The following is a 27,500-nucleotide window of genomic DNA, read 5'->3' as shown; positions in this document are numbered from 1 at the left end:
GGAAGTGTTCAAGCTTCCCGGAATGGTTCGCCGGGGAAGTTCTGACTGTTGGTGCCAATGTTTGATGCCAGTTGCTTGCTGTTCCCAGGGGCACAGATAGCATGTGTCCCATCACAAGCAGAAATCACAAAAGCCCAGCTCGGCTGAGTCCTCTGTGGCATTATTGTCAAGAATCCTTGGAGGATGTAGTGGTAGGATTTGTGTTGTTAGCTTAGGGAAGATTGAGAAAGGTTCTGCTTCATGTATCTCATGGTTAGACACAAGCACACGTACAGATACTCTATTTGGCCAGCTCTAGCAGGACTGGTAGAAGGATGGCCTCACACTCGGCCTCCAGTCCTTGGTTATTCTAACTGCGTACCCAACTTTCTCAGTGTGGACTTGCTTACCAGGAGAACATTTCAAACAGGAAGTGCAGGGTATAGCAATGCTATCTGTCATCCCTGGAGGCCAATAGGAGGCAAAGTGAATGTGGTGGAGTTACTCCAAAGGCTTGCCTAAGCATCTCCTGGGGGTGGGGGTGGGGGAGGTTGGGAAAAGTAGAGCAAAGACTTCTAGGCTGGAGAAGGCTTGGCCCGTGGTGCCCTTCAGTTTCAGGACGCCTTTCTTGGTTGGCCCATGGCTTTATTAAGAAAAAAAAAAGGGGGGGTTGGGGATTTGGCTCAGTGGGTTCGGTCCCCAGCTCCAAAAAAAAAAAAAAAAAAAGCAAACAGACAGACAGTTTTAGTCTCCATGCCCAGAACTGGAGATACAAAGGTGAATAGAGAGAATGTGACAAAGCAGCCACCCCTGTCCCAGGAATGAGGTGACATAAGGAAGGTCCCAACTCTCTCTCTTCTGTATGTCCTGTTCTGTCCTGTCCTTTTCTTCCTTCCTTCCTCCCTTCCCTTCCCTTCCCTTTCCCTTCCTTCCTTCCTTCCTTCCTTTCAAGATTTATTTATTATATATAAGTACACTGTCGCTGTCCTCAAACACACCAGAAGAGGGCATCAGATCCCATTACAGATGGTTGTGAGCCACCATGTGGTTGCTGGGATTTGAACTCAGGACCTCTGGAAGAGCAGTCAGTGCTCTTAACCACTGAGCCATCTCTCCAGCCCTCTTTCTTTCTTCTTTCTTTTTTGGTTTTTTCAGGACAAGGTTTCTGTGTGTAGCTCTGGCTCTTCTAGAACTTAACTCTGTGGACCAGGATGACATAAAACTCAGAGACCACCTGCCTCTGTCTCCCAAGAACAAGGATTAGAAGTGTACGCCACCCCTGCCTGGCCTATGTATCTTTTTTACTGTGTCGCTGAGGGACATTTTTCTTAATGACCTCAGGCCCTGGTCTCCTGTTTATAGAATGAGGGGTTTGTGCCTTATATAACTCTTTCTAGCTGTTACTACATAGTTAATAATGGGAGTTTGCACTGTCATTTTCATTTATAAAATGAGATAAAATTTTCTTGTAATAGAGATGTAAAAAATTGTGGACCTTGTCATAATTGCTGAAGTTGCTCACATGGATCCATTTGACATCTGCGTGCTTTTATGGAGTCTCTGAATTTAAGTCCGTGTAAGACGTGGGCATGTGAGCACTGTAAGACGTGAAAAGCTCACTCACAAAGACACCCTGGCCATGTGTTGCTTAGGGTGGATGAGACTTCCTTTCCCACCTGTACCCAGTAATATCGTTAAGAATATCAATTATAGGGCACTGGAGAGATGGCTCAGTGCTCTTTCAGAGGTTCTGAGTTCAAATCCCGGCAACCACGTGGTGGCTCACAACCATCTGTAATGGGATCTGCTGCCCTCTTCTGGTGTGTCTGAAGACAGCTACAGTGTATATAATAAATAAATAAATCTTTAAAAATAAAAGAATATCAATTATAGCCTGGCTGATATCATGCTTTATGTGAATACACTTAAATACATATTTTAAAGTCCCTTTAAAATAAATCACTCCAAAAGCAAACAAAAAGCTGGCAACACAGAAGTCTTCAGAGCGCTTTTCCGGAACTGTATTTCTGATTCCATTTCATCTCCCCACTGCCCCATTTTCAGACGCTAACATACATAAGCTTACTCTGTTTGTAATGGTGAAAGGAGAGTGGATTTTGGTGATGCAGGCCTGTAGTCCCAGCACTCAAAAGGCTGAGGCAGGAGGGTTGTAAATGAGAGGGTAGCCTGAGCAACAAGTAAGACCCTCCCATCCAAGAATCCTAGTCCCTGTCAAACCTTGGTGTTGACCAGTTCTTATGAGAGCAATGGGGGCTGGAAAGAGGCAAGGTACCCTGGTACCTGATGTCTCTGTTTTAGCTAAGGGACACCTGGGACTGACAAAAATGGGAAGAAGGGAAGGGACGGAAAGGTAGGAGCCGTCTTTGCCGACCACTATACTCAAAATAATGCTAGTACCAGCCCTGTTTACATTTCATAAAACATTCTGGCCTTTTCTGCTCAGATACGTGATGTGTCCAGAAACAAGGACTTGATGGACACCGCCATTAACACAGCGTATCAAATCCCTCGACTTGTCTCTGCTGGGTAGCTCATGTGCTTTGCTCAGAGAGTGGTGCAGATTTTAAGGGATTGGTCCGGTCTTCATTCTAGGTGCATGTGCCCTAAATTCAAAAGAGCAAGATTTTCAGGCACTCTGGGGTGGGGGGGGTTAATCATGGATGTCACGACTAAATACCTTGTATTTGGGACAGATTTGTTTTGGGAATCAGTTCCCGTAAATGGGCTTGTGTTCTGATTTTTTGCTATAAAAACTACAGCCTGCTCCATGAGGCATTCAGAGCTTTTCTTGGTCATCTCGGAACCCAGAATGTAGTTTACCAGGGGGGGGGGTGTGTGTGTGCACACTCCCGCAGAGCCCATCACACGCCAGAAAGTCATGTGAGTTTGACTTGTTGCAGACTTGGTTTGGATATTTACCCCGAGCAGTGCCCTCACAGGGCAGACCTTACATCAGCCGTGGCAGTGTTGGGTCCTGAGAAATCTATGTGTGGAGCAAGGCTGACATGTAATAAAAGCAGATGGTGATGTGGACTTTCTTGAATTCTTGTTAGCTGCCCGATCTCTTTCCCAGTTCTGTTGTCTGAAGAACATACAGAACTAATCAAAGCTATCGTAGGGAGCTAGCAGCCATCTTCTTTTGACCTCTTCTTTCTACCCAGTAGCAGCTCTGAGGCTCAGAAAGAGGCGGTAGCACTCATCAGGCCAGACCAAAGACTGAGCATCGAGTGGCTGGATCTATGTCAGCCCCTGCTTCTCAGACACACAACCCAGCCTTCCAGATATGGTGGCGGGCCCTCTCTTTGTGAGGAGTCCTGTCCCTGTACATTTCCTGGTATCTGGAAGCAGTTTCCATCAAGCCATGTTGGATCAGATAGATTCTTGCAAGGCTCACTGCTCTGCAGTGTACGCTGTATGGTGTTAGCCCCTGGCTTGAGTCCTCTCCCTGCTGGGTCCCTGGAATGGCTGGATGAGGTGGGGCTTGGTGTGCCACCCGGGTTGTCTCATGTTAGTTTATCCCCCCCCCCTGATTTTTCTTTCTTGTTCACTAGATGATGATTCTGACCTGCACTCTCCTCGATACTCCTTTTCTGAAGACAGTAAGTGACTGAAGCCCCTGCTTGTGGGGGAGGAAGCAGGGAATAGTGACAACCTCAGGGTTTAGTTTTCATTCGAGCTTAAAGTTTTTTGTACGTACTTTTCTCCAGCAAAGTCTCCCCTTTCTGTGCCTCGCTCAAAAAGTGAGATGAACTACATTGACGGGGAGAAAGTGGTCAAGAGGTCTGCCACACTCCCCCTCCCAGCCCGCTCCTCCTCACTCAAGTCCAGCCCGGAGAGGTAAGTGCTTTCTTAGATGCTCATCCCCAGTGTCTGAGTCCCAGGAGTCTCCTTTGTTAGGAACAAGAAACTCGAATCCTTGCACCCTTCAGCAGTGACTTAATCTGAGTCTCCATATCCTTATCTCTGAAACGAGGATAAAGACAGCGTGAGTCCCCCGTGAGAGATTGCACTTGACCTTCCTGTCCCTGCCTGGCTCATAGCATGGCGTAATTAATGTCAACGATAATTACTGTAACCTTTTCTCTATTTAAGAGAAAAAGATTGTAGTGCTCCATTGAACCCAGATTCTTCATGAATACCAGGCAGGCGTTCTCCCATGGAGGTCATCTCCAGGCCCTCTTCCTTCACCTTTTCCTTTGAGACAGCATCTCAATAAGTTGTCCAAGCTAGCCTTGAACTTGCTCTGTATGTAGCCCAAGTAAGGGCTTAGACTCTCAGTCCTCCTAGCTCAGCCAACAAGCAGTTGAGATTACAGGCCTGTACCATCGGGCTCTGTTATAACTCTAGACTCGGAAGTTCATTTGCATATTCATAGCAAAGACTGCAATATTAAAATGCAGCTATTTTCTGTAAGTCTGTTTGTTTATTGATATGACATGTATTGACCTAAACGTCCTGTGGAGTGATCATTTGCTGCCACCTGGACAGGTGTCCCCTGTGTTTTCTGACCCTAGCTTTTGCCAGTCTCCAAAAACTAAAAGGTCTGCGCAGATGAAACTTACAATTTTTTCTTAAATTCACATCCAGTTTCATACCTCCGTATCCCTACGGGCAAGTGAATGGCTGTTTTAAATGCCCCACATGTGCCTGATACATCTACCTGATGAATCTGGTAATTAATAAAAAAGGAGTGCTGGATATACCATGAAATTATAGGCGTCTTCAGTAAGCACCTACTGGGTACATTCTGTGCAGATGGACATTTTGTCCAGACTTTACAGGAGAATATACAAATCATTGTCCTCTCTTCCAGAAAGTTTCATGAAAAACGAAATATAAGCATAGTGCAAGAGCGCAGCAGTGTTCCTGCATAAAAAGTTTGCAGACAGTTTGCAAAGATCCATGCACCCTTCAAAATCCCATCTCTTGGATGTCAGGCTGATAAGAGGGTTTAACAGGTGAAGGTGCTTGGCACCAAGCTTCACCCGAGTTTGATTTCTGTAAGTCACTTAAAAATGGAAGAGGAGAACCCACGCCATTGAGTTGTCCTTCTGACTTACTCGTGTGTATCATGACATGTGTGGCACGAGTGCATGCGCGTGCGCACACACACACACACACACACACACACACACACACACACACTCACACTCAGGGTCTTAGGGCTACTGTTGCTGTGATGTAAAGCATCTTGGGGAGGGAAGGGTTGATCTCACTCACAGTTCCACAGAACAGTTCATCAAAAGCAGTGAGGGCGAAACCTGAAGGAGGACAGGATCCTGGGGGCAGGAGCTGAATCCGAAGTTGTGGAGGAAAACTGCTTACTGGCCTGCTTTCTTAGCTATCTGGAGACCACCAGTGCAGGGATGGCCCTGCCTACAATGGGCTGGCCCTCCCCCAAAATTTATTAAGAAAATGCTATATACCTGGATCTGATTGGGTCATTTTTCTCAGTTGAGGTTTCCTCCTTCAGATTATTCTAGCTTGTGTCAAGTTGACATAAAATTAGCCAGCACACAGATAAATAATAAACAAAAACAAGCAAGCAAACAAACAAACAAAAAACAAAAAGCAAAAACTCTTTGACCCAAACTATGTAGGGGGTTCAGGTACAGAATAGGAAGAAACACAGGGCACGGAGCTGGTGTTCAGTGAGACTGCTGTGGACCTGGCACGTGGCCACAGAGGTCTCCATGTGACAGTCTGACAAGCCTAATGCTCCAGTAATGTCCAGTACTGAGATCACCTGGGTAGCCAGGGTTTGAACCACAGTCTGGCAGCTTGAGGACCTGTATCTGTGGTCTGCATAAATTGTGTGGGAGTTCAGGCGTGTTTGGGGGAATGTTATAGTCATAAGAGACAGAGCAAGGTAAAAGACGTCTTTCCAGGGGAAGCCCTACTGCGTTCCCCTCCCTCTCACCCCTTCCTCTCCATCCATGTCCTGGTGTCAGGTTTTGGGCACAGGGTGCCTCATGCCCCTTGTGAGCCAAGACGGAGGATTTAATTGGGTTGTTTTGAGAACCAATCTAATACAGCTGAATTGCTGGCCCTGGTTCCAGTTTTGTGCTTCAGATAGACAAATCCTTTGATTAAGACTACAGCCAACCAGGTTCAGACCTCGTGGGGAGCTGGTACTATTTTCATGAATATAGGATTTTTTTTTTCCTTCTACAGAAACGACTGGGAGCCCCCAGATAAGAAAGTGGATACGAGAAAATACCGAGCAGAGCCCAAAAGCATTTATGAGTATCAGCCCGGCAAGTCTTCCGTCCTGACCAATGAGAAGATGGTAATGTGCTTGTGAAAGGTCTTTTGTTTGCTCTGCCCTTGTTTTCTACTTCAGATGCCTTGTGTAGTTAGAGCATACTCTTCCCCCACTTGAGATAGGCTTGTTTTGTTTAGGACAATGGAAAAAAATTGAAGTATTTTCCCCCTCTCTGCATTTCTGCAGGTCTTCATAAATTAATCCCGAGTCTGCTTTTAAAAAACTGTGGTCTTTTTTTTTTCTTTTTTTGTGGCTCTGTTGTTCCATTTGTGCGTGGTTTAACTCATTTTAATTTTTCTACTAACAGCGATGGATCTCACTTAATTTGGTTTTTTTTTTAGGAAAAAAAATGTACTTCTTTGTCAAACTTACTGAGTGAGTAAAGGTTTTTTTTATTTTTGTAGGCAATTCTGGTTTGAAGTGGATGAATGTTACAGAAATGACCAGTCTGGCATTAAGATCCTTCAAAGATAAATAACCAGGAGAACGTTGTCACTTGGGGTAAAGCCCCTAGGCTGTTAGGTTTTTATCTCTTAGGTCTCCTGTCTTTGATTGGCAGTGTGTTGAGAGGTAACTTATAAAAATTAGTTTGGCTTATTGTCCCTTACATAAATTCACATCTCTAGAAAATTAATGTAGGGGGGAAAATGTGTGGACATTTCAGGCTGCCGTGGGAAAGCAGCCACTTCTGCGAATAGGAAGGCTTTACAAACTGATTAGTTTCACATATGCCAGTCGTGTTTCCTTTCACTCACCCTTCATTAGAAAAAGCTTGCTCAAATTTTGGAAAGTGGTGAAAGATATTCTCAAAAGCTGCATCAGCCTCACAGCCCTCCGGCTGGATGGCGGGAAGGAGAGAGGTTGCTCCTTAAGAGCGGCAGCCTGCTGTTCTACGGGTTCTTAAGGGATAATTGGTTTGACTTTTTCTGAGCTGAGATGTGATGTCTTCATAAGTGCCGGAGTGATTTTAATCAGGAGAAGGTCACCAGTTCACAGAGACGACTTTAGAGGTACCATTCTCGGTGTTTGCTGGGCGCCATGGGTATTTGAAGCAGGCAAACTGAATGACTAATGTTTCCCTGCTTCGGTGGGAGTTGTCTGCCTACAGGAAGTACCCCAGATGTAATAAATGTACGTAAATAAATGTTCAACCCAAGGGTTCCTGGAAAGAAAGCCACACTCTTTAGCAATAAGCAAGTGGTTACAGGGTTTCTGGAAGCCTTTGGGTGCTTTTATTTGGGCAGTGGCCGTTCATAGATTGTCCTGGCCTTTGCTGAAGGCGCATCCTCCTTCTTAATGTTGTCTTTGTTTCCACTTCCTTCTCTTGGTCTTAGTTGTTTCACCTCTATACAGAACTAGGAAGACGACATTATTTTGTGTTCTCCTTCAGTATCAGTTCTCGGGATCGTTGGAATTACTTTTTACAAGTGCTGGGCAGTGTCCCACGGTGCCCCATGATGACCGTCTTTGCAGTGGTGGAGACTGCCCACGAGGACAGCAGCACACCATCTGGTGTCTCAGTACAGGAGCTCCTCTGTAGTGCTCCAGGCCTGAGTCCCACCCGTAGTGGCATGTGGGCACCTGTCCAACCGTTTAATTCAGTGCCCTTCACCCCAGTTAGCTCCCTCCTTCCTAAGACAAGTCGTCGATTTTAGGGAGGAATTTCAGTTGAATCTTAATTTTTTTTTTTGACAGTGGTTGAATTGGCCCATTATGTTTGATCTTTTTTAAAATCCTGCTATTTTAATCATGTGGACAGAAAAGCTGCTGTGTGAATTTCAATGCGAGCCTTTCAGTGTGAGCCTTGCCTTTTGGTGTTATCTGGCTGGCCAGAATTTCAGCAGCACCCCCCACCCCCATTCATATACTTTTCGAAGGGAGCTAAAGAATCATTTCATTATTAAACGTGTAAATGGGTGACAGACGTAGAGTCCGATTTTACTTTAGTTTGCTTTGTGAAGAAAGAGAAACTCCACTTTTCTCTTCTGTTGGAGGTGCTCAAGCTTGCTTAATTCTGCCAGTTCAGGGAGTGGGTCCAGGCAGAGCTAATTGTTACCATCAAGAAGAATGTTAACTTACACAGGCTGCGGGGCCCTGGAGCCTGCTCACACTATGCCCATAAGACACCAGTACCTTCAGAGTCCCCGGGTGACTCCCATCCTAGATGACCTGTTTGGCATATTCTTAAAGGTCTAAATACTTCCTGTGTCCCTATCTGTAAGTCAGCCTTTCCTCTCCGGCCTTGTTCTTAGAGATGTGTTGCCTGATCCCTACTATCAGGAATGTTTAGGTTTTACTCTTTTACACTTTTTTTTCTCTCTGCTGAAACCTCCCACAGGTCATAAGCTTCATTTAACCAATACATAGATAAAGCTTTTCTATGCCAAGCCCTGGGCTAGACGTGGGAGTTTATATTCCATGGGTGGCAGCAAGGACAGATGTTGAGATATCACAGGCACAGAATGGATATGGAAGTGTGAACCAGGGATTTGCCCAGCTCTGCCTCTCCCGTTACTCTCAGTACGAGGGTGAGTGGGGGAGCACAGTTTACAGAGTGCTGGATGAGTCACGGAAGGTCTGAGCTCTGGGTTCCGATCCTGACTCTACCATGTGCCTTCGGGCCGTCATTTAACCTTCTTGAACCTCAAGGCTTTGATTTGTGCCTAGAAAGAGCATCTGGCCCTCCAAACCTGGTGGAGGACCAGGTGATGAGGCCGGAGGAGTAATATGGGTATGAGAGCCATGAAACTGTGAAGCACGGTGTAAGGGAACACACCATGTTCAGATGATTTACCCAATGAAATCTGAAGCTGGTCTCTGGCCCCTGTTCAAGCATCAGCACTGTCTTTGAGGAAGTGGCACTTTCTTAGCACGCTACCTGCCCCTTCTGTGGACTTTATCAAGCTGGAAACAGAGCAGCCTACAGCAGCAAGGACCAGTCCCTGACACTGTGGAAGGGCCATGGTTGTGGGAACAGGGCTTACTCTTCGCTTCCAGCAGGGGTGTCCATTCTTAGTCTGTTCCTTGGTTAGATGCCGCTTAGTTCCACATGGCAAGCTAGCGCAGGTATGAGCACTGTGGGTAATATCTTTTTACCTTTATGTCTGGGCAGCTCAAAGAACCAAGGCTTTAGATCTAAGATATTTAGCATATCCTTTTCTTTATTCAACACTAGCCTTGCAGGCAATGATCCTGTAAACAGCATTCAAGAGTGAAATGGGCTGTTCTTTCAAGGCTGTAAATAGGCTAACTCTTAGGCAGCTTCCCAAAAAAGTTGGTATGTCAGTACATTTTACTGAGAAAAAAAAAAAAGCAAAAACAAAAACCCTAACCTATTCCCGGGGACGAGTTTATAAATAGTCTTCTCAAGAATAACAAGTGGGAAGTAGGTTTCATGAAAACCCATCGTTCTAGATTGTAGAATGAGCCAGTGCCTAAGCCATCATTCCCAAATGGTTTGGGGTTTGTGGACACTGTGCTGCTTTTCACCGAATAAAGGCAGAAGCCAGGCTGGAGCGATGGCTCAGCTGGTAAAGTGCTAAAGGTCCTGAGTTCAGTTCCCAGAAAAAGAGTGCGTACAGTTCCAGCCCTGGAGTGGTAGAGCCAGGCAGATCCTTAGGACTCGCTGGGTAGCCAGCCTGGCCCAATTGGCGAGCACTGAGTGACAGAAAGACCCTGACTCAGGAAACAAGGTAGCTCAGAAACTCTCACTTAAAGTTTTTCCTCTGATACCTACACACACACACACACACACACACACACACACACACACACACACACACACACTATTTATATCTGGATGGACAGGCTTTTTCCTTCAGGATGGGAACTCTAGAGGAAGCTGATCTAGATGCAAGAGGTCGGAGTTCAGCGTATATTCCCCCGTGGTTTCAAATCATATTTCAGTTGAAGCCTCTGATGTGCCCGTATATCTTCTACCTTAACAGCAGGAATGAACAAATGACGAATGGTTCCAGGGAATTTGGAAGAAGGGCTTGGTAAAGTCACTAAGACAGTTTTCTGCTTGCAGAGAGATTTGAACACTGCCTTAGTGGTGTCAGTACCTCCGGGAAGGACTACTCTGGGGTGTGGTGGCGCTGATGACCTGTTGGTGGGGCTGGCAGCTGGCTATTCTGTGTCATCTACTTTATGGCCATGGGGCAGCTAAGTTTCTTGTGTGATATCTTCAACCTCAGAAGAAACTGTGAACATTTTTGTATTTCAGGTTGTTATTTAAAAAAAAAATCACATCTCAACCTTTGGTAATTTTCAGAGTTACTGAGACCATATGAACTTAAGCAAACCCTGAACTCAAACAATGGGCCTAACTCCTTTTATTAGAAAACTTGAATTGATTTCTAGTCATCCATTTTTGGTGTTTTCCAAAAGTAGGCGATATTTCCTAGATAAAGTGCCAGAACTCTAACACATATCCGATGACATGTTAAGTTGCAGGGTCCAAGTATCAATCTCCGTGACGCGTCTTAGTGTAGTGGCAGCGAGGGATATGACTTTGGAGTATAACACAGAAGCTTTCTCCCCGTTCTGTCCTCCGTCTCGTCTAGCTTCTCTGTCACTTGCTTGTTCCCCTCAGTCCTTTAACATCTGTTTGTTAGAACACAGAGTGTATGCTGTCTGTGCTCATCCCCCACGACACTTGTTTAAAACGGCTTTCACCTGTGTCCTCTACTTTGACTTACGTCATTTTCACTCGGCCGTGTATGACACATGGTATCTCACCTGCTCATGTGCCATTAAAGATGCAGTGTTAACCAGCTGGCTTTGATGAAGTGTCCATACCTGCATTTATCTTGAAAACCTTAGGGCAGCCTTACAAATAAGTACTAAAACCGTCCTGGCCCATGAAAACCATTTGCTTTATTCTGACATAGACGCTGAATGTTTGCTGTGCTCGCCAGCTTATGCGCTCACGGTTATTATTATTATTATTATTATTATTATTATTATTATTATTATTATTATTTTTGCAAGAGGAAATAAGGACTTTGTTTTCTCTAAGGCTGAAATGATTAAGAATGCCGGTCTGCCCGTATTCACCTTTGTGGTGACGGGTCGAGGTGTGGTGCCGAGTCCCTATGTCCAGTCCATCTGCCTCTGCCGTTGGACTGAAAACAAATACCTCACTGCTCCCTGCCTCGGTTTCCCTGTTTTTCTGGGGTCAGTAAAACTGGACAGTGTCTGCTGTTGAAGCAGGCGCTGTGTAACCCACAGCCGCTGCATCTCTACTGGCTCCTATGTAACTTTTACATAATGTTATCCTTCTCTCTCTTCCATTTCCCTGTCACCAACCCTTATAGAGTCGGGATATAAGCCCAGAAGAGATAGATTTAAAGAATGAACCTTGGTATAAATTCTTTTCGGAATTGGAGTTTGGGAGACCGGTAAGTGTGATAGCTTTGGTGGTTATACACCTTGTGAAATGATGCTGTTGGTGCCTTGCTGCTGCTACAGAATCAGGCCCGCGTGAGGAATCCAGTAGCGGGAGCAGCCGTGATAACTGTCCATGGTCAGATTGCATGATCTCACTACGACCTATAGGTTTTCCTCAGTTCCGCAAGAGGGGACAGTGAACTCCGAGGTACACCTTTCTAGAACATCCAGAGAGTGACCGGGGCATCGGTAGTTTGTCCTAGGACCTCTCTGCCACCTCCAACAAGTATCATATTCCTGGTGGGCGGCATTTAGTTTTTCTGCCACACAGCCAGTCATTAAGGTTTATGAAGAAAGGTGGGGAAATGCGTCACTGAGAAGGGTGGTGTTACGACGCCTCATACCACATTTTGAAAGCATGCATGCAAGGCAAGTTTTTGAATATGCAAAAAACCAAACCAATACAAGACAAAAACAAACAAACAAACAAACAAACAAACAAAATCCACCTGCTCCTCTGTGCAGATATAACCCCAAGTCCAACCCAGTTAAAGGCAGCTTTTTAGGGAATGATTTTTTTTCTGAGTTGTGCTAGTATCGTTTGGAAGGGAAAGTAGAACTCTAGAAAATTTAGTGGTCAGCAGCTTCCCCTAAGGTATTTGAGAATTTATTTTTGGAAGTTTGTTAGTTTTAATACCCATAACAATCTGAATTAGTCCTTCCATTGGAGGTGAAGCACTTTAAGCCTGGAATTACTTTAAATTTTCATGGCGATAGACTTGAAAACTGTAACTACTTTGAATTCCCAATTATAACTGCAAAAGGAATTTATAGGTGGAAGAGTTATACCTAGAGAAATAGATGTTAGACGTGGGCGTGAGGCTCTAACCATTGGTCTGGGTCTCGGGTGGTTTTTTTATCTGCGGATAGGAACTGATTTTTATAGTTCAGTAAGATGTTGAATTCCATGCTGTGTATTTTTTTTTATTAAGATGAAGACAGGCAGTTCAGGTTGGCACTGTGGAATGGCTGATTTGGCTTACAGGTGCTAAGCTTGAAAGTTAGGAGTGCCCAGTTGCCAACATTTGAGCTTGTAGGACCAGGTATTCCTCCTTTTTGGGCCCTGCAGGATGCAGTCATCACTCCTCTTCCCCTAATCTGTTATTGATGAGCGCCACCTAGGGACAGTGGAGAGGAAGTGTCTGCCCAGCTACACTTTTCTCTCTCCTCCTCAGGGCACAGTGCACAGCTCCTTTCTTCTCCTTCCCCCCACACCCCCATTTTTTTTTTTTTTTTTTGCTTTTCACTATTTAGACACCAGATTTAACACACGGTCTTTCTTGCATGCAGTAAAATGAATGGTATCCTAATCCTTTTCCTTAAGACCTGCTTGGTTATTGAACACGTATTGATATGTGTGGTCCCCTCCGTAGCGCTGATGGCTGTGTGCAGCTCACTGTCCTCATGGAAATAGGAGATGCTCGTTTTCAGCTCCTTTCTCCAGAATCCACGCCAGTGATTTTTTTTTTAAAGTCCTTTTCCAGATCGGCAGATTGCTAGCCACCCCCTTGTCTACCAAATAACTAAGCCAGTTTAATCTGAAATACTAAGTTTTTGCAAAAGTTAGGGAAGCATCTCTACTAATTGATTACTAGTGATATATTCTCATAACTCTATCACTGCAAACAAGTCCGTTGGTGTGAGACAATACCTCAGAGTCCCAGCCTTCAGGAAACAGGTCTTGAGAATAACTTGGTACATTAAGAGTTTTGCCAAAACACTGTTAGCTGACCTGTGTAAGCATGGAGGGCACACATCAGTTGTCAGATAATTCTTTATCTTGGGGGATTGATTCCTTTTCGTGTAGCCTTAGCTCCCGAAGATTTGTCAAAAGAACAGGTGCCACATCTCCAGGGACCTCGGTGAAAAGAACACTTTCACATATGGTCTGAGACATCCCCAGGGAGGACTTGTTATTTAGTTGAACCAACAGAATTTAGGAAGGTGGTAGGAGAGTGGGTTTTTTCCCCTTCTTCTCTCCTATTCTAATTATAGAGCGCCCTGCTGTGGCAAAGCCGTAATTGGTGGCAGTTGTTTTGTAAGATGTGTTAGCCATTCCTGAGTCTGCCAATCACAGGAGACACAAGTTGTCATCAATATTTTGTGTCTGTTGTTCTCACACCAACTTAGGGTTCTTACTCCTAGTGGAGCCCGAGGGAATCCTGGTATTAATAGTTGCTGAGTTCCTTTTTCTTCCTAAGCCTCCTCTTAGAAACCCACTCAAAAAGAACATAAGATCGCAGCACGATCCTGATTGGTGACCTAAGTAAGGCGCTATGAATAACCAATGATTTAAGACATCAGAGACCACCGGGGGCGGGGCGGGGTGATTGTTTGAAGCAAATTTAATTTGTAGATACTTGTTTATGGAATTTGTGACAAAGTAAGAAAAATGTGGGAATAACACGTGTTAAAAAGTCTACTTCCCAGACAGCCATTGACTGTATTAAACGCTAAAAATGAATGGTGGCCATATCACTGACGTTGCAGGACACAGACCTCACATCCGTGAAGACCTGCTGCTGACAGTAAAAACACAGCCAGAGTCAGTTTGCTTTTCTTTTGGAGAGGTAGCACAGGGAGCAAGAGGGCCCACCTTTGACTCTCCCCTTCCCCCCAGTTTCTACAGAAATTGATTTGCTGTCTAGCCACAAACTCAAGGCAATGTTTCTCAGTATTAATCCCCCGAGTGCTTCTGTAGAGTTAAGGGACATGAAACTTGCATGCAGTCTGCAGAGCTTTTAATGATCTCCTGGGTTTGATCTCCTCAGAGGTCATAGAATGGTAGATCTCAAGTGTACATAGGCACAGTCAGAATCCACTTTGTGAGAGAGAAATTCAGAGTTAGAAGTTTCTGGAAGTTTGCTTAGCTCTCACTCCACACACACACCCTTGGTAAGCCTGCAGCATTCTCCTGGAAGATTTTTCAGCTCTCTGGTTGTCCATGAAGGGGTAAAGAACAAACATAGTGACCTCTGACCTGCTAGGGGTTGGGGCATGCCTGTAGCGGCACTGGTATTACCTAACTCTGCTTCCATTATGAAAGGCCAGTTAAGCTGCAAGTGTGAAATTGTCACGTGCACTATTTGAATTCCCACTCTGGATGCCATTGATCCCTACTCTGGATTCTGCTGCTACAAACCTTTCTAGGTCACCTTTTTAGGTGAGCCTCTGTTGGCCAAACCTAACAGATTCCCGCATTTATTAACACGCAGTGAATTTTTCCTGCAGTAGGAAAGACTGTTTTCAAAAATGTAAAAAAAACCTCCAGGTTCAGTCTTTGTTTGAAGAGAACAAGAAAGAATTTGAGTTTCTAGATTTGTTTCAATTCATTATTGATGTTTCCCCCACCCCCGCCTTTTTAATTTAATTATTTTTAGTATTGAGAATCAAGGGTTGATTTACTCTTGAAACGTGTATTCCTAATCAGAGATTCCAGGTCCCCTGGGGCAGACAGCTTCGTGTCCTGAGCCAGGACCCCAGCCCTTTCCTTTGAGTTCAGCTTTCTGTGTCGGTCCGGTTCCTAGTGTGCCCCTCCTTGTCTGAGCCCCATGTCTGTCTTTATGCCTTTATGCTTATTTCTTCATTTCCTCCTCTGCTTCCCGTCAGCCTCCTAAAAAGATATGGGACTATACTCCTGGAGACTGCTCTATCCTTCCTAGAGGGGATAGAAAGGTAATTCCGTGCCTCCTCCTCGGACTGTGTGCTAGACCGCTAGCTTTGGGTGCCGTGAGTGTGTTGTGGGTGTGTGTTCTTTTCTTAAATCCTTTTTATTTTTTTTAACTTAGTAACTTGTTTGGCCTGGTGATAAAACTATTTAATGAAGTCCGTGAGACATATACTAATGCGTAGAGGTTCGTTTTGCTTTGTTTTTTTAAACCAACTCTTGTCACAGTCGTTATACTCTGACACAAAGGAAGCAGACCTTTCCTCCCAGGTAGGTTTTTGTAGCACTTGTAGTTCTCCTTAGAAGTAGAATAGATGTCTGAAGTTCCGTTACCGAGGTTTTCCTTAAACCTGCTTAGTGTTGCTCTTTCTGTGTTCACGTCTTTAAACTAATTTCCAGTGAGCTCTTGTGATTGACTCAGGCCACCGTGACCCTATTAAAATTATGACACTAAAAACGAAATTCATCTTTCATACTTAACCCTCCATCCCTTCCTCTTTTCTCTGAACTAAAACATTCTTTCTCATCTTTTTCTTTCTTGAACCAGACTAACCTAGAAAAAGATCTCAACTTGTGCCAAGCAGAGTTAGAGGCAGATTTAGAGAAAGTGGAGACGGTTAATAAATCACCCAGTGCACACTCGCCACAGGTATTTCCAGTTTTTCTCTTGCTCTTGGTTCCTTTTCCAGCTCTGCCTTGTTTTCTTCTCTGTCTCTGTTCGTTGGTTTCTATGTTGTGGAGATGACAGAGGGTGATGCTGCTAGCTTTGAGATGCATGGCTTTCTGTTTACACACACACACACACACACACACACACACACACATACACACACACACACACACACACACACATGCACACACACACACACACACACACATACATATACACACACACACACATACATACACACACATACACACACACATACATGCACACACACATACATACACATACACACACACATACACACACACACACGCACACACACACACATACACATACATGCACACACACACACACACACACACACACACACACACACACACACACACACACCCCACCGGGTCAATTTTTTTGTTTGGAATCCTTTGGAACTTGGCATATTCCTTAAAGCACTTTTTAAATACATACAGGATGGCTGATGATTTGAACTCTTCCCTACCCACCATGCCCCGTATTTCTTCTTTTGATGACCTTTTAAAAGTTCTTTCCTCTGCCTTCTTTGAATTTCCAGAGTGCTATTTGGGGAGCCAGTTTTTCTTAGCTTTGCTTTTTTTTTTTTTTTTTTTTTGTCACCCTGGGAGATGCCAACCTCAGGTCATTTTGATAGACACAGCAATAGTAACTGGGCTAAGGCATTGTCAGAGCAACGGTGTATGTCATCGTAAAGGTCAGCAAGTTCACAACAAAAAAACACACTGTAGATATCAAACAGCCTGGATATGAGCATTTAACACTGGATACCTTTGCTGGTATCTTAAAGGGGGCCACGTTAAAATGTATGTGTTTAAAAGGTAGGAAGGGGAAAGGAGAGAGAGCCAGTCCAAGGTGAACAGACTTCTAGGGGAAGGTGAATGTTTGCTGAAGTGTGCTTTAGGTTCCCTGACAACACTGAAGAGCCTCTAGTGAGAAATTATGGCTTTATGTGGACATTTCTATAGTGGCCAGGAAGGGCCACAAACTGTGGGAGGACATTTGTAATTGATAATGGGTCTGTGCTAGATGTAAGCAGTATTGAGACCCAAACCCAGGGAAGGGCAGAGATACCAGAGTTTGTGGTAGCCTCCTTGTGGGTCTGGGATAAAAGAGTGGGAAGCCATTGAGCTGTGGTAGTCCTGGCTGCCTCCTTGGTATACAGAACTGAGAATGGATGAAGAAGATAGCGTGGGTGGGCCCTTCTCCCTCAGAACTGAAAAGAGCAAAGAGGTAAACTGTCATATATCCAGGCGAGACAGGTGATTGGGGTGGAGAAAGGCAGAGTGGGCTTCCGGGTTTCTAACTAGGGTGAGACCATACTGAGATCTGGTATAACTGCTGTAGCATTAAAGGCTCAAGGAAGAAACTATCCCAGCCTGTCCTGGAATACGAGTTATGGCTGTGGATCTGTCTTAATAACAATGGCCGACATGCAGGATGAGAAGTCTGGCCAAAATAAATCATTTCATGGCAGTTAAACATCTGCAGCTCATGCAGAGATGGGGGCTCAGCTAGAGCTGACAGCTCCTTCCGTTAGGGCCCAAGCCCTGCCAGGGACAGGATGGTGCAGGGAAGTGCCTGATGCATGGACCCACAATCCATTCCCATTGGTTGTTGTTCTGGTGCAGTTAGCATTGAACATAGATGAGGATGCTGGCAGGAGTTCTACACACACACACACACACACACACACACACACACACACACACACACACACACACACAAGAGAGTGACTGCCTTCAGGAGGGAACAGATATGTCCATATTTACTGGGGATAACATAGAAAGAGTATATGTGTTCAAAGGGATAAGACAGATCAGCCCGACTAGAAATCTTGAGTGGGAATGGTGGGATGGACAGGCTTGGAAAAGACTGTAGACTCAGGAGTGTGACTAAGAAGATGTTGGGTTTTCCTTCAGACCACGGATGATGGAGAGAGGGGTTGGGATGGGCGGAGGAGACCATTCCCTTAGAGAAGTTAAATTGAAGGGAGAAAAGGTGAGTATCAGAGGGAGGAGGCCACTGCAGGAGTGCACACTGTAGGGGCCCCAACAGGGAGGAGGGGAAGCATCAGTGGGCAGAGGCTGCCAGGGGAGTTCTAGCTTAAGTAGTTGGTGTGAGGAATGAGCTGGGGAAAGGAGGAGTGATAACATTAGGGTTTGGAGTCGACAGCTAGAACATGAAGGGTGTTAGTAAAGCTGAAGGAAGCTGGAAAGAGACTCACTGTAGAGGTAAATCGTGGAGTTGGTTTCAGGTATTTGGCCCCTGAGTTGCTGGCTTGGGATCAGGTTGGGATATCGAGAAGGCCGTAGGAACCGTAAGACTAGATCTTAGGAAGCAGGCAAGTGCTATAAAAATTATCAGAGTTGCCTACAGGGAGGCGATTGGGAGGTTTGGGGAGTCAGTAAAGACACCTGGTAGCAAGTAAAGGACTGAGAGAGGTAGGGACCAACAGCTACCCACCCACTGGGATGCTGGACGGCATTAACAAGACAAGGAGAGGCACAGGGAGGACAGTTCAGAGAGACGGAGGAGCGCAGGAAGGCCCAGTAACCCAGCTGCTTCAGAGAGATCTGAGGAAATAGATTGGGGGATGGCAGGTTGCCTCGGTGAGTGAAGCTGCTTGCTGTGTAACTATGACAACCCCAGTCCCATCCCTTGAACCAGATGGAGTAGGTGGAAAGAGAAATGACGAAGCTGGCCTCCACATGTGCACCACGACACCATGTCGCCATGACATACGTACTTTACCCGACCCGGTAATAAGCAAATAAGTAGTTTACAAAAGATAAAATTCTAGGATAGGTCCACAGAACGGATTATAGAAATTTATACTTGGTTTCTGGGCGTTAGGGTTTGTGGAAAGGAATCAGAAAATCCTGCAGGGGTGTGGCGTGATTGGAAGAGGGAATGAAGGGGTAGTGATGACCCCAGAAGGAGGGTTTTTTTGTGTGTGATGGAGATGCTGGCAAGCTCTTCAACCGTAGAATCCCAGAATGGGGGAAAGGCCAAAAGCTAGGAGCCTTGTGACGGGAGGTGGGCTGCTGATACAGTATAGCCAGAAGGACTAGAGGACGATGGGAGGACTGAGCAGAGCTGCAGGGCAGAAAGGAAGGCACCCCGCATCCTGGGACTGCAGGGCCCCTTAGGAGAGGGACCTGTTGGAGCTGGATATTTCTGCAAGCCGAAGGAAGGCTAAGGAGCCACCAGTGAGGCCACCACCCCTCCCTGTCATCTCCTCTTCCCTAATCCAGTAACCTCCTCCTGCACTTGTTTCTCTTTTTCCTAAAGGTCTCTTCTCCAGGTAGTTTGTTCTTCCAATGGTTATTAGTAGAGGCGATAGTCATTATTAACTAGGGATATCTGTAGAAGTTAACTTCTACATTGATTTACTTAACACAAGTACATTGAACCCTTGACATTTTTCCCCCCCAGTACAAAAGAACCTCTGAGTTGTGTAATTACATTGCTTCCTCTCTCCGGTAGCTCTGGGTTGATTTCTTCCTTTTGTTAGTGGCCCGTCATTTTATGAAGCATCTCCCAACCATACTGACCGTGTGGTTAGTGGATTCTGTGAAATTGTGTCTCATTTTCACGCTTCTCAACATGGTATGGCCATCTTAAGGTGCTTTTTTAAATGCAGTCTCTACCTAGAGCGCTGTGTGCTGCTCTTGGGTGTGGCATTTGTGGTGCATGAAAGGAGCTACAGAGGCCTTAGCAGAGTGTCTGAGGGTCGGGGAAGAGAAACGAATGGGCTTCTGCTCTCTGGGGTTGCAGCCAAGGATAAGTGTGAGCAGAAGTTCACCTCCAGGCTCACCTATGTTTGTGGCTCTATCTCGTGTAAAGCAAAGGATGAGAACCAGCACCCCTCAATCTCTCCTAGCCCAAAAGTCTTTGTGCCCAAGCCCCTTGTCCCCCAGAGGCACTGTCTACCTGACCAAACTGAAGCAGCCTGTCTCCTTCCCCTTGCTTTGCAACCAGTGAATTAACACCAATCACTGTAATTTTTTTCTTTTTACATTGTTCTTTCTTTTTGACTTTTACAGAGCTCAGCAGTCAGCCCGACTCCAGACATTACGTCAGAGCCTCCTGGATAGTAAGTAGCCAGTCCTGTGTTTTCATGGCCCAATGTATCAAGGGCTAGACAAGGGTGAGAACAGCCGGTGGTTTGGACCCTGATCTCTATCTGTCTGTGTGTCTCCTGGTAGGCAGTAAAGGCTGTGGCTCTGGGAAGGGCTCATGGCAGTGAGCTGTCACATGCTTTGGGCTTTGTCTTCCAGTAGTTTGATGGTGCGGTAGTTTTCATTGATTCTCTTTCTCTGAATTAATTTTACGGAGACTCATGTTACCTTTGATAGCTTTACCCCAGGTTGATGTCTTTATCTTTGGGGTGTAAAGTTACTTGTCTGCATTTATTTTAATTTTGCTTACTTTGCTCACATATGTGTGGGTATATGTATATGAGTGTGGGTATATGTATATGAGTGTGGGCTTGGCTATGGAGGTCAGAGCACGAGCTATGGGAGTTTTCTTCTCATCATGAACCCTGGGAATCTGTCAGGCCATCGGGTTTGCATAGTGGGTGCTTCTGTTTGCTTAGCCATTGTATTGGCCCATTTGTCTCCATTAGAATCAAACTTGCTCTCAGTAGATCCCTGAGGGAAGAAACTGTAGCTAGGATGTACTAGATCTAGAATAAAGATACAGGGGCAGATAGTGGATTAGGTCCTGAAACCAGTCCTGCCATGCAAGATGCAGGCCTAGATTTTCATGTGGACATAGATATTATTATTATTATTATTATTATTATTATTATTATTATTATTATGCCAATTAAAATTTTGGCTGCACAATGCATGTATGTTCCATTTTTTTTCTTCATGGAGTGACTGATACCAGGGGTACAGGAATGGGTTTATTTTCTCTGACAATGAATTAAGAGACAAGGAACGGAAAGAAATGGAAATCTTGAGTGTCTCAGCAGAACTACCATGTGATATCTTGGAAATTAGGGTCCCCTCCTGGTTCCCAATTTCATTAATAAAAGTTTAAGAATGGCGACACCTATAGAGGTCTGAGGATAAAAGGAGAAGCCCAGGGCGGGCAGGCTGTCAATCCCTAGCTACCTGGAGGGAGAAGGAGGGAGAAGGAACAAAAGCCACGCTGAGATAGGCAGTTACAGTCAGCCACCTGGCAGCAGGCAGCCTGCGGCCAGCACAGGAACTAGAAAAGTAAGGAGTTAGGGAGTTTACGTTAGATAGGGACTTTAAAAGCTTGAGTTCTGGTTAGCAGCTGAAAGACGAAAAGAAAAAAAATAGTTACGCCTTTCTAAGTTAGGCTTCAAAAAGGTTAACAGCTCTAGCTGAACCTCATGGTAGCTAGATCCCCCAGGAGGCACTTGGAGGAGGGAATTCTGGGAAGGAAAACCTTAAGGTGAGCCTGCCTTACTACAGATGATCCCAGAGACGAGGGCATGTCTCCACCTAGAGGTAGAGTCCGTTTTTACATAACCATGGTCTCTAACTCTGTCTCCAGAGTGCCCTTCCCAGGGCTGTGCCCGGCAGCTCTTACCCTGGCTGAATTCTTTTCAGGGCTGCCTTTGTGTTGCCTTGGGAGACCTGTAGTACAGAGCGAGCTCTGAAGCTGTGTAATAAGTACGGACTGAACGCTCTCCTGCCCAGATTCACTTCAGTGCTTCGTCTGCATCTGCTGCCCACTCTCTGAGTTATTTGTCTATACTTTCCTAACTGCTAATCATAAACTCCTCAAGGACAAGGCCTTCCACCTTCAGGGTGCCAGGCAGACCTGCTAAGTTTGAGGTGTAGTGGGTTTTGGTTGCACTGGGCATTTAAACTAGGACTCTCCGTGCCCGCCTTGCGTCACCATTGCTGCCTGGCCTTCCCTCTGACTCTTCATCCTCTCTCCCAGAACTGCACAGACAGAGAAGGCTGCCTCACTGCCTGAGTGGCCGGCTCGGCGAATCCCTTAGTGCTGCCAGCACTATGCTACTTATCACAATAGGAACGCTGGCACGGCTGTCTGGGGGATCCTCTCACCCCCACAAAATGAGTACAGAAAATGAAAGACAAAGAAGCAGGGGAATGAAGTGGGTGTAAGGGTTAACGGTGTTTGGAAGAGTAAATCACTACCGTGGTGATCAGTTGGGTTAAGGACACAGATCTCAGATGACAAAGCTTTTAAGTCTACTGAGCACTTACTGTGTACTGGGTCCTCTTCACATTTATTCCTGTGAGCATCCCAGGAGGAGCGGGTATGACCATCATTGCCAGTGTACAAGTGAGGAAATGGGCACGCTAGCACAGCGTTCTGACTCCAGTTCCGTAGCTGATGTGTGGGCGCTCTACCCGGAGTTGGAGCAATGACACTCTGGGCCAGGTGTCTGTAGTAGAAACTCATCTGAGCTACACTGAACCAAACTTAGTAATAATGTAGCCGAAAGTATGACAAAGCTGATTTTGAGCTGTTGTATACAATGTAAGCAAGTCTTTGCCGTACTAGCATTTTGAATCACTGTCACCATGTATATGTTTGTTTGGCTTTTGTTTTACACTTCCACCTATCTCTCTCTAGACCTTTAAGTTCGTAATTTCCCCCCTATTAAAGCTGACTTTTCACCTAACCAAAAGAGCTTTACCCTGTTCAACCAGCAAGTGGCACTCAAGGAAGAGCTGCTCTTTCTGAACCTGCAGAGAGCGGATTCCTTAATCTGAGAACAAAACACAACCTGAAGAACTATGTTAGAACATTGGAGATTCCCCAGCCCCTAATATATACCAGAAGCCTGGGTGCACGTAGGCATTTGGATTTGGGATCATTTATTCCCCCAGCTTTTGTTTAACCACCTTACCCGGCACCGGGCTTGGGAAGATTAACCAAGAACCTGCTGGAACCCCTGCACAGTATGAAGCGGATTTGTTAGTGGTAACCCGAATCCAGCATGGTGTATGTGATGCCGAGGTCCAGAAGGGGGCAGGCTCCTCTCACTCAGAGAACAAGGAAGGCTCTACAGAGAAAAAAAAGAAAAGCAAAGCCTGAGTAACGGGGACATTATATTATGAAATGTTTAAAGAAATGAATTTTTGTTTGTCATAAAGTTCCGTAAGATGGGACCTCTAGAGAGCTGTATAGACCCCCTCCCACAAAGATACATTCGTGACAGTTGCCTGTTTTTCTTCCTGAAGTAGTCAACTGGTTTTGAACAGGAAAGATTTAAGATTTTTTTTAAAATTATGTATATGCGTGTATGTATGTGTGAGAGTATGTGCATGATAATTCAGTGTCCTTGGCGGTGAGAAGAGGGGCTTCATCCCCTGGAGCTGGAGTTGTAGGCAGCTCTGAGCTGCCTCAAGTACTGGGAGCCGTACCTACGTGTTCAGCAAGCCCGGGGTCTGCTCTTAACTGCTAAGCCAACTCTCCTGGGCTAGAAACTTTGGTCAGTTATGTCCCTTGTTGAATGCTTCTATCTATGAGAGTGATAGACATATGGAAGGTACTCAATAAATACTTGTTTTAGCAAATCTGCACATTGGGGTGCCATATGTCTTCTTTTAGATATAATACCAAGAGCGATTGCAGGGAGCTGGGACTAGAAGCTGGGAGGGGTCACATGTTGCAGGATCTTAAGTAAGTGATAGTGAAGTAACCACTGGGCAGCAGAGAGGGCAAAGGGATTACTGTGGACTATCAAGGAAGCGGGGCCTGAGGGCTGAGAGAGACTGGGGAGAGATGAGAGAAAGCACGCCGATTCCTCAGGCTCTGTGCTTGAGTAAGGGCAGGTGGCTAGACAGAGTCAGGTTTGGTTTGGGATGTGTTGGGATGGAGATGTTTGGAGAACATCCAGGTGATGTGGCTGGCAGTTAGCTTGGAGACTGACAGAAAGGTATACAGGTTTCTGATGGATTTCCTAAACAGTCTTGTCACCAGTGTTAATGTCGCAAACGAAAGGAACTGAAGCCAAGAAAAAACATCTTGTTTGCAAGCTTTTGAAAAACTGGAGCAGGAGTGCATCTCAACTGGTGTGTTCTTTGTTGGAATCTGGCTTTTCAGTACCCTGCCCACTATTAGTACGCATGGAAGGCGTCCTGTCCACTTCCCCTAGACCTCTGTTAGCAAACATGGAAGGTACCCTGTGCTCTGCCCCTGGACCTCTCTTAGCACATGTGGAAGGCACCCTGTCCACTGTCCCTGGACCTCTCTTAGCACACATGGAAGGCACCCTGTCCTCTTCTCCTGGTCCTGTTAGTACACATGGGAGATACCCACCCTGTCCACTGCCCCTGGTCCTCTGTTAGTACACATAGGAGGTACCCACCCTGTCCACTGCCCCTGGTCCTCTGTTAGCACACATGGGAGGTACCCACCCTGTGCTCTGCCCCTGGTCCTCTGTTAGCACACATGGGAGGTACCCACCCTGTGCTCTGCCCCTGGTCCTCTGTTAGCACACATGGGAGGTACCCACCCTGTCCACTGCCCCTGGTCCTCTGTTAGTACACATGGGAGGTACCCACCCTGTCCACTGCCCCTGGTCCTCTGTTAGCACACATGGGAGCAGCTGACTCAGAGATCTCTCACTTTATCCTTCCAGTGAGCGCGGTTTTGTTGAAACCTTTTAAAACCCCGTGGCCAGCTCTGCTTCTCACAGAGGCTCAGTTCTCTGTCCTGTGTCCCGGCTAGCTTAGTCTGACCCAAATCTGACTTAACATAGTACTTCTCAGAGCTGAGCTTCTGAACTTGACTGGTTTTGTTTAATGTCAGTAGCTGTTAATTCTGGTTGTATCTCAGTCACTCTCAGCTAAGGAGCCAATGTGACTTCTCTCACCTCTGATCTTTTTGGATTTTGCAAAGTCCTAGGAACTCTGTGCCCTTACACAAAGGCAGTCCCTACTCTGGTCCTCAGTTTCCTCTTTTGAACAATGGAACAAATGACCCATCCTTAAGGGAGCTGTTGGAGATGGTGTCTTTAAAAACATGTGTTGAAGCTCTCGGATGCTGCTCTTAAATAAGGTGCCTCAGTGTACCTCGAGCATCTGGGAAAAGCATTCCTTTGTCAGCTTTGGTATCAGAAAGAAAACATTTGGCTGTAGCAGCTGCATTCCCAGAGGTTTCCTGAGTGCTGGCTTGTCGATCTGTGGGAAGCAGGAAGAAATGGGTGGGGCACAGAGAGCAGGCTGGCTGGGTGGGGGAGTGCTGAGGGCCACTGAGGTAGGTGAGGCCAGGCAGCTATGAGAGAACAGAAGGTGGGTTGAAGCTCTGACTGAAGCTGAAGTGATTCAGAACACAGGTGGCAGGGTGCAAGTTGTCTAAGTTACCCACCAGCACCAAGGGCCAGGCAGGGCCCTCACACCAAAGTCCTCAGTGCCCTTAGCTGGGGGCCAACAAAGGACTGTGGATAGCTTTGCTTTGGGAATTGTACAAAAGGGAGAGAATGGGGTGATATGCTGATGTTTAATTAGAAAACTCGAAGTTTAAAAGCCAATGTAGATGAGTGCCCACCTTTTTGAAAGTGGTATTTATAGAACCACCCTCTGGGTTCACCATTTTTAATGGGAGCTGATTTGTTTTTTAATCAGAATCTTGGGGTGAGAGGGTGGAGTGTTTATGAGCCTACCCAGTGGCCAAAAGCTTTAGGCCTAATCCCTGAGCCTAGGAAAGCCAAATTCTTATTTGGAGGTGTGGATGGTCCCTCCAGGCACACTTTGGTCAGTTTTCAGAACAGGAAATAAAGGTGATGTGGTGATTTTTTAATTGGGAAACCCAAAGTTTAAAAACAAATTTAGATGAACTTCCCATATATACTATCACACACACACACACACATACATATGTACATGTATATGTATGTGTGTATCTTATTTAAGAATAGTATCTGAGAGCTTCAACGCATATGTGTGTGTGGGGGGGGTGACCAACAGGCACTTAGCACAATGCCTTTTATATCATAAGGATTTTTTTCCATTGTTGTCTGTAATTATGAGGAATCAGAAGCAAAGGTTTTGTACAAAATAAAGGGCTGGGTTTGTGGTATATGAAAAGGTCTGCCAGTGGGCAGACAGGAAGACAGATGATCTGATTTATGTGTGATATAAAGTATCATTCTATGGTCCCTGGAGAACCTAGGTGTGGCTGATGTGAGTGGCCATTCCTGCCCATCTTTTAACTTTCCTGAGTATTTGATGATACAGTAAAGTACAGGGGAAAGTGGATTCCACGAGGTAATGGGTCTTCAAAATTCAAATCTATGATGAAGACAGTAAACTGATTTCACTAGGATCGAAAGTGTATCGCAGAAGCCTATATTGTTGTATGAGACAGACATCTTGGGGAATGGGGAGGTATATAGAGTAGAGGGAGGGGGAGAGAGACAGAATGTGTGCTATATTAATGCTTCAGCAGGCTAGACCACAGAAAAGCAGGTATGCAAAGGGAGGAGTTCACTAAGTAAATACATTGTGAGTGTTTTTCCTGTGCCTTACTTCATTCCAAAAAGAATTTATAGTGACTTGAAAAATACCTAGATTTCAAAGAAGATAAAAATAAATGAAAGCCTAGAAAAGTGGCTCAGGGCTTAAGAGTCCGTACTGCTCTTGCCGAGGACCCAGGTTGGTTTCTAGCCGTTCACAGCTGTCTGTAACTCCAGCTCCAGGAATCCACTATCCTCGTCTGGCTTCTGCAGGCACACGTGTGGTACACATTCAGGCACATGCAGGCACACACGCATACTTAGACAATAAAAATAAACAGATCTTTAAAAACCTAAAATGGATCAGGAGCTGGAGAAATGGCTCAGCAGTTAAGCTTGTAGCCTCTGCAGAGGCTCAAGTTCAGTTCCCAGCACCCAGATGATGGTTCACAACCATTCCTAACACAGGTTCCTGAGGATCCAGTACCACCTTCTAACCACTGTGGGAAGCAGGCATACAGGTAGTACACGTACATACGCAGACAAAACGTATATATATGTATATGTATATGTATGAGACATACATATTTATGTGTATATATATGCATACATTTAAAAGCAAAGTTCATGCTTTAAAAGCAAATGAAGCTTATAACTGGACAGTAGTGTGGGTAGATGATAAATGATTGTGATGTATGCCACTTGTCCTAGCTACTGAGGAGGCTGAGGCAGGAAGATCACTTAAGCCAAAAGCTCAAAACAAAACAATGCCTGTCATCAGGGCACATGGAGTTCCAAGTTCTGATTTTTCTCAGTTGCTGATTTTCCAAGAGGCCACAGATAGCTGAGGCTCTTCTTCCCTTACCTGGTGATTGCGATCTTTCTGTCAGCAGAAGTTCTCACGCAGAGTAACCCAGAAATACCTAATCTATGCCGTGTACTTTAGCTGGCTGGCATCCTGCATCCTTGTCCCTAATTGTACCATTTTGTATGTAGCCAC

At 45.5% G+C, this 27,500-nt stretch overlaps 1 protein-coding gene across 34 annotated transcripts in view; it reads left to right on the top strand.

Moving 5' to 3' along the window:
• Sorbs1 (sorbin and SH3 domain containing 1) overlaps positions 1-27,500 on the top strand; it is a 115,599-nt gene that overhangs the window by 49,126 nt on the left and 38,973 nt on the right. For 20 of the 34 annotated variants that reach the window (XM_032891916.1, XM_032891914.1, XM_032891907.1 and 17 more), the window contains 6 exons: positions 3,552-3,599; positions 3,708-3,837; positions 6,175-6,289; positions 11,584-11,667; positions 15,326-15,391; positions 20,127-20,176. In XM_032891916.1, coding sequence (XP_032747807.1) covers positions 3,552-3,599; positions 3,708-3,837; positions 6,175-6,289; positions 11,584-11,667; positions 15,326-15,391; positions 20,127-20,176 — 493 coding nt within the window. The remainder of the gene's footprint in view (positions 1-3,551; positions 3,600-3,707; positions 3,838-6,174; positions 6,290-11,583; positions 11,668-15,325; positions 15,392-20,126; positions 20,177-27,500) is intronic. The other 14 variants (XM_032891932.1, XM_032891933.1, XM_032891927.1 and 11 more) reach the window with 3 other exon arrangements.

The sequence above is a fragment of the Rattus rattus genome, chromosome 2, assembly GCF_011064425.1.
Source record: "Rattus rattus isolate New Zealand chromosome 2, Rrattus_CSIRO_v1, whole genome shotgun sequence".
NCBI lineage: Eukaryota > Metazoa > Chordata > Mammalia > Rodentia > Muridae > Rattus > Rattus rattus.
Note: the sequence above shows the minus strand (reverse complement) of the source record. Positions and strands in the feature narration are given on the sequence as shown.